This window comes from Cebus imitator, unplaced genomic scaffold (assembly GCF_001604975.1).
Source record: "Cebus imitator isolate Cc_AM_T3 unplaced genomic scaffold, Cebus_imitator-1.0 Scaffold61, whole genome shotgun sequence".
Classification (NCBI taxonomy): domain Eukaryota; kingdom Metazoa; phylum Chordata; class Mammalia; order Primates; family Cebidae; genus Cebus; species Cebus imitator.
This window is the reverse complement of record NW_016107376.1, coordinates 4,342,478-4,355,984: the sequence shown is the minus strand read 5'-3', so window position 1 is coordinate 4,355,984 and position 13,507 is coordinate 4,342,478. Positions and strand designations below refer to the sequence as shown.

The 13,507-nt window shown below is 35.2% G+C and overlaps 1 protein-coding gene across 1 annotated transcript in view; it reads right to left on the bottom strand.

Annotated features, from left to right (window-relative positions):
- MINDY3 (MINDY lysine 48 deubiquitinase 3) overlaps window positions 1-13,507 on the bottom strand; it is an 83,505-nt gene that overhangs the window by 46,540 nt on the left and 23,458 nt on the right. Inside the window, exons 7-8 of the mRNA XM_017529739.2 lie at window positions 12,598-12,671; window positions 11,685-11,764 (exon numbers count right to left, since the gene is read on the bottom strand). Of these exons, the coding sequence (XP_017385228.1) occupies window positions 11,685-11,764; window positions 12,598-12,671 (154 nt within the window). The remainder of the gene's footprint in view (window positions 1-11,684; window positions 11,765-12,597; window positions 12,672-13,507) is intronic.

Genomic DNA, 13,507 nt, shown 5'->3' with positions numbered 1-13,507 from the left:
AAAAAAAAAAAAGAAAAGAAAAAAAGAAAAAAAAAGAAAACAAACTTAGCATTGTAGTAGTGTGTATAAATATGAAGCATACTTATATGTATATATATTTATACTATACCAAAATGTTATTTTACCCAAAACTATACTTTTAAATTTAGCATGTATTTATTAAGAGGCAATGTCAACTAATCATTACAGTACTACTCATTATAAAATACCATTAAATCAGGTTTGTGGTGGGTAAATGTGATACTTTTGATGTACATTAAATGTATTTATAAAACTTGATATTCAATGTTAACTTTTTAAATGAAAGAATTTACTCCCTGAAATCCAGGCAATTGTTGACAAAAATATAATAAGAAAGAGAGACCTAATACCCATGTAAAAGGGCTAACTTGAATTGACTTGGATTTTCAAAAACAAATGGATATGCTAATCACTGGTAAAATTTATCGTTAGGTAGCAGTGACTCTACTTGCCTAATACTAAAAACATGGACATTTAATGCCATCCGTTTCTCCTGTAAACAAACACAGGCCGTGTTTAAGACTGGGGAAATAAAGATGAACAGAAAATGATCTCTGCCTTAGACGAAGAAAACATGTGCTTTCTCTCTCTACACACATAGACTGATAGAGAGTATCTGCTTATAGCGTTAGGGAAGGCTTATAGAAGTGGTAGCAGGGAGTTGAATCTTGAAGCATATTATAGTTTTCCAGGCCAAAAAGGGGATGAGAAGAAAATTCAAAGCAGAAGAAACCACAAACGGGCATGAAAAATCAATGCATTTAAGGAATGAAGAATTTGGCAAAGTTTCCTTAAATGCTTCTGGCCTGGGGAACATGATAAATAGTGATTAACACAAAGAATTAAGAAGTAGGTTCTGGATGAACGTGAAGAGATAACATGAATTTGATTATAGACAAGCTAGGACTGAGGAACCTTTACGTGCTCTAGCTAGAGAGGGATAAACAGCTGGAAGTAAGGTTCAGGAATACAGGAGAGACAGGTCAGGGTTAGAGAAGAAGATTTGTGAATCATCAGCATAGAGATGAGAGATAAAGTTATGAATGTGGATAAGTCAGAACAGCCACAACACAGAAAATTAAAATGTGATAATAAAGTCTTTTCATAACCTATACCCTTCAGCCAACATACATTAAGTAATCTAATAACATATTTGTATCCATAATATATCTAAAAAGCATTTCTTTCTGGCTAACAATTATCTTCATTGTGAATACAATGTACATATAATTTTGCATCCTTTTCACCATCTGGTCATGTTTTATCCATTTTTCCATTAGGATATATTTTATCAATTAATGTAAGAATATTAACTCTGTCATTTCTGTTGCAAACATTTTGCTATGTAGCCTTAACTACAACATATAGATGGTGTAAGGCAAGAGCTGACGGTTTTAACTTTCTGGATGGTAAATCCAAAATTAATAGAAGGTGCATAGACATACAGTTTGTATTTTGTCACTAGCGTCTTACAGGCACAGATTGGGTAGAGAAATGGTTCTTTAATTGTGGTTTAGGATTCCTCAGGGACAAGACCCTTTAAGAGACTACATGAGATCAAAATGATTTTCATAATATGATGTTAATTGCCTTTTTACTCTTACTCTCTCATAAGCACAGACTTTTACAGAGGTTGAATGATATGTTATACTGTATCAAAATTTATAAGCATATATGAAGATCCGGCTGTCTAGTAATAAGCCAAGCATTAAAGGGATTTGCAAAAATTTAAAACAACGTCACTCTCCTTAATTTTAAGTAATTTTATTAAAAGTGTTATTTATATTAATAAGGGCTATCTTGTACAGTTTTTAAAATTATGTTTCATTTCTACAAATTCAGGAGGTAAATGTGAAATTTTTAAACACATATACTAAAAAATGATCAAACCATGTTATGCAGAGTGTCCGTGTCCATTGCTCTAGTACAATGCAGTTTTAAGCATAGTAATCCTACTCTGCTATCAAATACTGAATTTATTCCATCTTACTGTAAGTTTGTACTCTAACCCACTCCACTCATGCTTCCCCCACGTCCCACCACTTACCCTTCCTAGTCTGTTATCTACTGTTCCACTCTCTACCTCCATGTGATCAATTGTTTTTTGACCCCACATAAAAGAACATGTGATTCTGTCTTTTTGTCCCTGGCTTATTTCACTTAAGATTATGATCTCCAGTTCCATCCATGTATACTGCAAATGAAAGGATTTCATTCTTTGTTATGGCCAAATAGAATTTCATTGTTTATAGAATTCCATTTTCTTTATCCATTGACCTGTTGATAGACACTCAGGTTGACTCTTTGCTATTGTGAATGGTGCTGCAATTAGCATGCATGTGCAGGTAACCCTTTGATATACTGATTTCTTTGTCTTTGGGTAGATACTGAGTAGGGAGACTGCTGGATCAAATGATAATTCTATTTTTAGTTTTTTGAGAAATCTCCATACTGTTTTCCATAGTGGCTGTACAAGTTTACATTCCCACTAACAGTATACAGGAGTTCTCTTTTCTCTATCTTTGCCGCACTTCTATTGTTTTTTTTAATAGCTATTCTGACTGGAGTAAGAGGACATCTCACTGTGGTTTTGATTTCCAGTTCTCTCATGATTAGTGATGTTGAATAGTTTTTCATATATCTGTTAAAGTGAATTAATACATATTTAAAAATTTCTCAATCCCTAACATGAAAAACATTATTTGCTTTGGGGTCCTCAATAAAAGTGTAAAGAGCATGAGATTAAAAGGTCTGAGAATCTTTGGGTTAGAGCAGTTAAAGCAAAACAAGGGGCGGAGCGCGGTGGCTCATGCCTGTAATCCCAGCACTTTGGGAAGCCAAGGTGGGTGGATCACCTGAGGTCAAGAGTTCAAGACCAGCCTGACCAACATGATGAAACCCCGTCTCTACTAAAAACACAATTAGCTGGGTGTTATAATCCCAGCTACTTGGGAGGCTGAGGCAGGAGAATCACTTAAACCCCAGAGGCTTGCAGTGAGCCAAGATTGTGTCACTGCACTCCAGCCTGGGCAACAAGAGCAAAACTAAAAGAAAAAAAAAAAAAAAAAAAAAAAAAAAATGCAAAACAAGGGAGAGGAGAAAAACAGCCCAATTGGGTATAAATGGATATTCATATCTTTGCAAACTTTTCTCTCCCTTTCCTTCTGAAATATAAGCAGCATTAAATGTTTTCATGTAAAAAGAAGAATGCATACATTGGGAAAGTTTCATAATTTAATTTCTAAAATCAGTTACCACCACCTAGTGTTACAATTAGATACTACATCATCTATTTCCCTAGATTTTTAAACAAATGTCTAATAAATATTATGTTACTAAATGCAGCAAACTAGCTGTTCATAATCACTGAGTAATGAACTATTCAGATTTGATCAGTAAACATATGCTTAGCCATCTAGTTTGGATGGCAATATTTAAAAAATGTAGCATGCCTATTTTTCTTAAACAGAATTACTTAACATTTTTAATCTTCTGATAGCTTCAAGTGTATCACACTAGGAAAATTTATTTTTATGCCAAGTTGTAATACAGTAAGGATATAATATTCTCACATTAATTTGTAGAATTTATTTGTATGAGACTTTCTCAATAGCCTCAAAAAAATCTATTTTCAAGTAACCCTAATCTGAAAATCTGAAATTCAAAACGCTCCAAAATCTGAAGCATTTTGAGAGCCAATGTGACTTTTGAAGGAAATGCTCATTATGGCATTTTGTATGTCAGATTTTCAGTTAGGGTTGCTAAACTGGTAAGGAAAAATGCAAATATTTCCAAATCTGAAAAAAATCAGAAATCTTAACTGCTTCCAGGTCCCAAGCATGTACTCTACATTTGCAAAACATCCTAATTACCTTGTGATTACATTCTTGTTTTCTTTGCCAGTATTAATTTATTAAATGAGAGATAGGCTCTTGCCATCTTGCCCAGGTTCGTTTCAAACTCCTTGCCTCAAGTGATCCTCCTGCTTTGGCCTCCCGAAGTGCTGAGATTAAAGGCGCAAGCCAACACGCCCAGCCTAACTGATTATCTTATACAACAGAATGAAACAAACCATGAAGAGTCATTCAGTTCCTGATTGCATTTTTAGGAGTTCCATGTATTAAATGGAGTATAATCAAACAGGTACCAGAGAAACATGACTATTTTTTGGCATAACTGTAATATCCCTTTCTATTTATTTTTTAATTGACAAATACAAGTTGTATATACCTATGGTGTCCAACACGATGTTCTGAAATATGTATACACTGTAGAATGGATAAACTGAGTTAATTAGCATATGCATCATTCTATGTATGAGTCCATCATCTTTCAATTAGCTATGCATTTGATTGGCTATAATACTGACTTCTATTTAAAAAAAAAAACCCACCAGAAACCAAGAAACTTCTGGGTTTCTGAATTACAAGAGTTGCCTCTTCTATCGCTATTCCATAAAGAAAATTATAAAATAAAAATAATCATCAAATAAGCATACAAAAACAATAAATATACAATATGAACAAAAATAAAGAGTGTACAATTACTGAGGAATTCCTTTAAGACAAAAAAGAGACCACGAAAAAATTAATTCACAGAAAACCTAAATCAAAGAAAACTTGAGCACAACAGATATACAATAGTACAAAATAAAGACAGATGGCAGGTAAAGAGGAGACAGACCACAAAAGGATTTTAGAGCCTTAGAAGGAGTTTGGATTTTACTGTAAGTGCACAGGGAAGCCAGCCATCAAATGGTTTTAAGTGAGAGAGAAACATGATCACACTGAGTTTGAAAAATACCACACTAGTCACAGTGAAAGACTGAGTGGGCAAGAATGCAATTAGTTTGATTAGTTCTATTGCAGTTTACTTCTATTCTATTGGAGAAGGAAAAAAATTGGAGAAACAAAATGGAGAAACAAAAAAATGTACTTCCTATCTGTGGAGAACTGACTGGAATTAGGACATTAGATTCTTCTTTGAGAAAAAGTCAAAAGGCAGATCTCTAACTCATACCACTTATAAATGCATAATCTAGATAAAGAGCCAAACATTAAAAAACAAAAAGTCCACAAAAGCATTTTTGGAAAATACAAGAGAAAATTAGTTTAATCTGGAGCCAGGAATGCTGGTGCATGCCTATAGTCTCAGCTACTCGGGAGACTGAGGCAAAAGGATCGCTGGAGCCCAGTTCGAGGCTGCAGTGAGCTAAGGCTGCACCACTGCACTATGGCCTGGGTGACAGAGGGAGACCCCATCTCTAAAAAATTAAAATAAAAAATCTTGGGGTGAGAGACACATAAAACTGATATGAGAAAAAAAAAAAAAAAACCACCCCAAATAGAAGCCACGAAAAAAAAGACCAAATGATTTAACATCACAAAAATGAAAGCCAACTGGGTGTGGTGGCGCACGCCTGTAATGCCAGCACTTTGGGAGGCCGAGGTGGGTGGATCACCTGAGGTTGGGAGTTCAAGACCAGCCTCGCCAACGTGGTGAAACACTGTTTCTACTAAAAATTCAAAATTAGCTGGGCATGGTGGTGTGTGCCTGTAATCCCAGCTACTAGGGAGGCTGAGGCAGGAGACTTGCTTGAACCCGGAGGCAGAGGTTGCAGTGAGCCAAGATCGCGCCACTGCACTCCAACCTGGGTGACAGAGTAAGACTCTGTCTCAAAAAAAANAAAAAAAAAAAAAAAAAAGAAAAAAAAAGCAAGCTTTGGATATAAGAAAATATATCATTAACAAAGTTAATAAGAGAGAGAAGGTTGGGCAACAGTATTTGCAACAAAGTTCAAACAGACAAAGAACTAAGAATTTATAAAGAGCTGTGTGAACAAAAGAAACTGAACAAAAGAAAATAACTCCTCCTCCCCAAATGCCAAAAACATGGGAAGAGGTAATTCACAGAAGAATACTAAAAGCTGACAAACACATGAAAAGATGATCAAGCTCAGGCTCAATGAGCACCAGAGAAATGTGAATTAAAACAGGCTATCACTTGTCAATAAACTGACAAAATGTTAAAGATGCACAATTCTACGTGTCAGGCAGGATGCAGAAAAATGAGAACTCTCCTACACATTTGAAAGCATAACTTTATACTTTTAATTTTAGAAAGAAATTTGGCATTACTTATCAAAATTTAACACACGTCCCTCAAGAGGTTAAAGAGTTACTATATGATCCAGGATTTCAACTCCATGGCCTATGGCAAAGAAACACTAAAATATACATCTCATAAAAACCAGTACATGAAACACAGCATTATTCATGATGGTCAAGTGGAAACAGTCTACATGTCCATTAGTTGGCAGATGAATAAATGTGGTACATCTATACGATGGCATGTTATTCATCAATAAAGAGGAATAAAGTACTGGTACATGCGAAAGCATGGTGAACTTAAAAACATTATACTAAGTGAAATAAATCAGTCACAAAGACCAGAGAGTGTATGTTTCTATTTCTATGAAACATCCTGAACAGGCAAATTCTATAGAGCAGAAAGTAGATTAGTGGTCGCCACGGCTGGCGTGAAAGGAAGTTTAAGGAGTCACTACTAATGAAAACAGGGTTTCTTTTGGAGAAAAAAATATTTTAAAATTGATTGTGGTGACGGCTAAACAACTCTGAGAAAATATTTAAAACGCTGAATTGTGACATGCATGATATGTGAATTAAGTCTCAATAAACCTGTAAGTAAAAAAAAATTAATAGATGCCTAAATTTTAATACACCTACTTTTAGAAATCTAACTTGTAGGTATACTTTTAAATATATACAAAAGACTTACATACAAAACGTGTTTACTACAGCAGTTTCTTATAGCCCCAATGGAAACAATCTAAATGTTTACTATAAGTAAACTCAAGGCAAAAGACAGACTAGAAAAAAAATACATTTATTGACATCAAACATATGTGCATTCAGCATTTACTGGACTTATTTCCTGCTCTGACAACACAGCAGGAGGTAGGTAACACAGAAAGAAAAATTACAATTAAATAGCTACTAGCTGAAAATTCTTAGGCAAGTCGCTTTGCTTCTCTAGGCATTAATTTCCTTCTTTATAACAAAAGGAGTAATACTTTCCTTGAAGGGTTGCTGTCGAGATTAAGATCCTCTTTCTAAAATGCCTACACTGGCCTATAGAAAAAATGTAGTTTTCCTCAAAAGCTTATGCACCTGGTTTACAGAAACATGAACATATATACTAATAACTATGATGCAAGGTATAACAGAATGAAGCACACTGAAGTAAAGCACCAGAGATGTTCAGAGGGAGGAGAAAACTTTTCCTGCTATGTCAGGGTAAGTGGGGAGACTTTAGGTAGAAGTTATCATTTGAATGGTCCCAGATGGAATGAGAAGGACAACTGGGGAAAAATATCATTGTGTTTAAGGACAGGGAGGCAGAGCCATCTGAATAGAGCAGTGGTTCTTAATCCTGACTCCGCAGTATCATTTGGGGGGCTTAAGAATATATGAATACCCAGATTCCTGCGGAGAACAACTCTATTACAATCTCTAGGTGATTTTAAATTTCTCCCAGTTAATTGTGATGTGCAGCCAAGTTTGAGAACCATTGGATTAAGGCACTGGCTTTGTGAAGAAGACTAGTAAAAGACTGTAACATAGGGTTGAGTAGGAACACAGAGGCTCCTGTAAAACAAAAACGCTAACTTGTCAGTTTGTAGAATACACTGGAGTGAAATGACAGATTGAAAGCTATAGCATGATAGTCTAGACAGGTGGGAGGTAATAAGACCACAATAGGCTTGGCAAAGGAAGAAAAAAGAGAAAAGCTAGTATTTCTGTGCTTTGTGCTAGGCAGCATGTGTGAATGTCTATTTTTAACCTCAATGCATAGGTAAGAAAACTGAGGCTCAGATAATTTAGTAACGTGCTCAAACAGCAGAGGTGTAAACTAACTCGTCTCATCACCACACCCGAGATCTCTGCTTGTTCCACCAAAGCACACTATCCTGCAGTATCACTTGTCCTCTGTGAAAGTTCAACAATGGAGAATCTCGAGGACTCAGCAACTAATTAGATACATGGCAGTAAGGTACACATAGCTAGCCCATTTTCAAATAAAGCCTGTTGAATAAATTAACATCAGAAACATTACAAGCTGGATAAAGGCCCTGCTTCTATTTTGGCAGAAGAAAAAACAATCTTTGCCCTCAAGTGTTTCAATTTTCTGTAAAGGTCAGTTACAACTATTGATGATTAGTAAGAATGCTCATTATGCAGCAGTGGCAAACATGTATTGAACAGTGCCAACCACTGCGCTTAAGGACGTGATGAATATCTCTTTTTGCCATTTTCTCACCTCATTATTCTAACTACCCTGTGATAATCATTCCAATTGGAAGATGAGATAGAAGCACTGAGTGGTCAAATATCTTGCTTAATTCCACACAGTTTAATAAATGGCACAACTGAGATTTGAACCACATTAGTCTAATTCTGCACAGCTAACATACTTAATCATTAAGATATGCTGCCTCTTACACTACATTTTAGACTCTTGAGTGCTATAATACATATGTGAGATGGCACTGGAGTTTATCTTATTTAAATTACACAGTACTCCTGAGATGTAGACATTTGCCCCATTTATAGAGAAGCAGCTGAGATTGAGATTTTAATTGAAAGATTCCTGTTCATGGCATAGTGTTAGTAAATGAGCCATGCTGTGTACCTCCTTCAAGAAGAATAGGGGGTAGAAAAAAAAGGCTATGATTTTAGCAGGGAGTGAGGTCTTTGCTTTAGAAGAATAAATTACACAGAATTCAGATCATAGAGAGTAAGTATTTTAGCAATGCAGGCAAGGAACTTCTGCTGGTGAAGAGAGGTTCACTGCCTGGTCATTACACATCATGGTTTTTGTTTTAAGCATTAGAAACCACCTACATTTTGTGTCGACCAGGGAAGAGAGCCACATTTAATAGGAGAAACAGTAAATGGAATCAAGAGTAACAGTAGCTCTGGAAAGACATATAGTTCTCCTAAAACGGGGGAAAAATATGCTGGAAAAAAGACAACTTGAGATTTTAAAGTCTGCTGAGAGTGAGTAGGCAGAGGTAAACTTAGAGACAGATAAAGAGAAGGGGTTTCAACCCACTGCCTTAAGTGGCAATAGATAAAGGAGTTATGAGGAGTAGAAAAAAGCGTTACGATGTGTAGTCAGCAGTGAAAGTTTAAATGAGTTTAAGTTGGATTAATTCAGAGTAGACCCAATCAATAAAGTTTTTATTTTATTTTTCTTCTGGAAAATAAAGTTTATAATAAGAGTTCTTTTCTAATAATAACAACAACCTTGGCAGGGCGAGAAAAAATGTGTACTATGTGTTATCTAGAAAAAAACAAGAAGGTTCAGTGAAAGATAAATGGGATATTTTTCTCATTGTTAAGTTTGATGACTGAAAACAGGGTTCACTTCAAGTCAACATTCCAAAATGCAAGAAACATATTCTATTTTCTTTTCCAAGTTAGCCATTTCAAAGTTGTTGGTTAGTTTGGACTTTTAAACTATACAGAAAAAAGATCCACAGCAAGACGACAGTCTTGAAAAGTATTATTTCAAGAAACAAAAAAGATGTGTACATCTCAAGAACCAAAATCTATAATTAATATATTCTGTAAAGGAAGTAATGACTTCATGGCAAGAGCTGCCTATGGAACCTCCTATTCTTTTTTTTTTTTGGGGGGGGGGTGGGGGATGACTCACTCTGTTATCCAGGCTGGATTGCAGTGGCATGATCTCAGCTCACTGCAATCTCCACCTCCGAGTTCAAGTGATTATCCTGTCTCAGCCTCTGGAGTAGCTGGGACTACTGCGTGCGTCACCACATACAACCAATTTTTGTATTTTTGGTAGAGATGGGGGTTTCACTGTGTTGGCCAGGCTGGTCTTGAACTCTTGACCTCAGGTGAGGTCTTGAGTTCAAGACCTTGACCAAAGTGGTGGGATTATAGGCATGAGCCACCACACCCACTCATAGAGCCTTCTATTCTTGAACCCTCATTCTGACTGTTAATCCTGTCAATGAAAGGTATCTCATCTCAGTCTGTGAGAGGCTGGGTGAGGAAAAGCGTAGGGAGGCAGAGGAGTATTCTGGTTTAGGGATTACGTACTATAGGCTTTTGAGAATCCAAAGAATGCTTAGAAAGAGGAACCACACTGATGAGGAGCAAGTTCAAGAGTGACATGCTAAAGACAGGGTGGGAAGAGTCAGGCCAGGGCACACAATAAGAAGAAGCAAAGACAGAGGGCCAAGTAGGATGAGTCGCCTCAACCCCAGGATGAACACTGTGTTGCTTCCCTAATCATCCGAGATACCTGAGGGTCCAGAAACAACAGGAAGAAGAAGAAAGAGGGGAGTGTGCAGAAGCCATCTACAGGTGAGAGAGAAACAGACACCAAAAAAACTGGTATGTTACCCAAGAGAGACTGAGACTTTTTTCATTGACAGGATTAAATGCTTTCAGCTATGAATCAGAATAAGGGTTCAAGACTAGGATGAGCTCAATTACAGAAAGCTGAGCAAGATAATTTGTATAGTTTCTTTGTTTATGAATTTCACTGTTTAAACTCTGACCTTTACCAGAAATCAACAAAACTTGGTTCTCATTATAACCTTACCACTAAGTAAATAATTTTGCATATGTATTAAATAAGAAGTGAAGTTAGTTCTTAAAATTCTCAAACAGTAAAATGGGTTGTATTATGGTGCTTTTTAATTCCGAAGTTTTATTTTTACTGATTTTTCCCCTTAATATACCCTTTCATGTTTCTGTTACACATTTCTAAATTTGAGAAAAATTCAAATAGAAGATCAAGAATCATTTCAACGGGAGCAAAAAGTGGTAACTATTATTTTCTCAATTATATTTGCTCTGTTTGCCTGTGAGCTCTGGCAACTCTGGAGCTTCATGTCCTATGCTACATACTTCAGAGAGGCACACTGTGGTTACTCAATGTAAGTTAAATGAATAAACAAATAAATTCAGACTGACCCAGTAATAAACTGAAGGGAATTTTATTTGGTTATGTATCAGCTCTCCTTAACTGAATGGATAGGCCAAAATGGGATCCATTTAAATGTGCCTGGCAACATATGAAGCCACAGGAAAGAAATAATTGAGACCAAAAATGGAAGTGGCAGTGGAAGAGTTGGTAGTTTAAAAGTCTCAGGTAACATTAAATTTGCTCAGGATTTCTAAGTATGCATGTTAAAAGTAATATAGACAAAAACCACACTAGACTCTCAAAGCAAGTGTTTCATATCACCAGGCTTTGTAATTCTCAGTTTCAAGCAAAGAATGCAGTGATATCTCTGAAAAAATATGCACTGTGTTTATATATATTAAGAGTCTTAAATCCCAGTTTTATACCAGGGAAAACGAAAGGCTTGAGAAGTTAAGCAACTTGACTAAAGTCATACACTTGGGATTTGAACGCAAGATTGCCTGGCTCCAAGATTAATGGTCTTAACATTATGGTGCCTTGAAAACTGTAAAGGATTCCTCTATTAGAAAGCACTTAACCTCTAGGTAACGTAGAGCCATTAAATAGATGAATAATAATCAGCTGCATTCCACAGAAATATTAATCATGAAAGAGAGCAACAGAACAAAGAATAAACTCACTCATTCCTGAGCATTCTCGATCACCATCCCATACATTAGAAACAGCATGTCCCGTCAGGAGGAGATTAATTAAACTTTGGCTATTAATAAAAATTAAAAAGCAATTAAATATGAATACAACCAGTTGCTAAATCAAATAATTCCTACAGCAAGGTGTAAAGTAATGACTTTTCACATTAAATTATGTAAGAATTTACAAAGTTAGGGAAAACCTTACATTTCACACTTTATACATTCAGCCTTGCTAAATGTATCACTAAATATATCGGCACAATGGTAATCATTGTTCTACATATTCACATGCATTTAACAACTTTATATAAGATATATTTAAATGGATAAAAATGACACAGACTAATAATTTACTTAATATCTACAGTAACTTTTAAAATATATAATTAATAATATTGTATCTTTGATGAAAGATACATGAATTTTCATCTTTGAGGCAGAAAGGTCTAAAAAGAAGGACTAACGTATTAGAGTAGGTTAACTGCCACTGTTTTATTGAGTTTTGGTAAAAACAGCCATAGAAAGCTTGAGAGGGAAGGTGGTCCCAAAGGAAAATGGGGAATTTTCTCTTAAGCATAGAAGTGTTTACAAGATATACTTATTTCTAAGTCAAAATAAGTAAATTTTATCATTAAGAAAATCATAAATAGATTTGTTAAAATACCTCCCCATTGTTATCTGAAAACAAAATTTCTGCCACAATAAATACAATGCATAAACTGAAAGTTAACATTTCATGCATCAAGCAAACAATGCATAAAACAAGAGTCCTCAAATCCATAGATGTTATACCATCAACACTACTAAAAGCAAAATTACCTGACTCAGTCGTGTTTTATCTTAAAATAAATTTCTAAAAACTAGAGTTCACATATAGAGACAAGAGATTTTAGTCAATTACCTGCCATGTCCATATACAGGATCTATCAAGGGTTCACTTGCATCTTCAATTTCATTTTTTATGTTTTCAATGCCCTAAAGAAAGAAAGAATTCATTGACTTGCTTTAAAAACTAAAACAAAAATTATGATAGCTTAAAAACTGCTTAGTTTACACTGTAATACAATTATTTAAGTAACTTTTCTACCAAGAATGACTCAGATTTGAAGTGGGGGTACATTTAAGATGATAACTGGAAAAAGTAGTTCCTCAAATATCTTTTATTTTTTTTCATGGGCTCTATATAAAGAAAAGTCATGGGGGAAATATGTACTGTTGCTTAAAGGGGTAAGGAGAGAGAATTAACATTAAAGAGGAGAAAGGAGAAAATTATTTAATACAAAAGTTCATATTCATTTAACTTTTAGCTAAATTATGGCCTGTTAAGACAATTGATTTTTTTTCAGATCACGTAAAAACTTACTACACTATATACATATACACAAGAAGATGTAACATTAAATACTTTGCGTTTTAGTTATTTAACTGGTACATAAAATGGAAGGTTTACTTCTGATTGTGATTTCTCACAAATACTGGTCATTCAAATGTATACTGACAAAATGCAAATGAGGAGGAGGGCAGGAAGTGCCTTCTTTTCTTAAAAACAAATTTCCTCATACTTTTTAAGCCTCCAGAAGGGCACTCACCCCACAAAAGTTCTAGATACTGGGCAAGTACAAGAAGACCTACTTATTTTAACCTCATCAATTCCAAAAGGGCAAAGATAAACTGCCATTCATTGTTCTATTTACTTAACTTTAGCCATTAGTTGTATCATGTTAGGGGTCATTTCTAAGAATTAAATAGACGATTAATTAACAACCAAGATTTTTAATAAATGACTGAATCTGGCAGGGGGAAACAAAGAA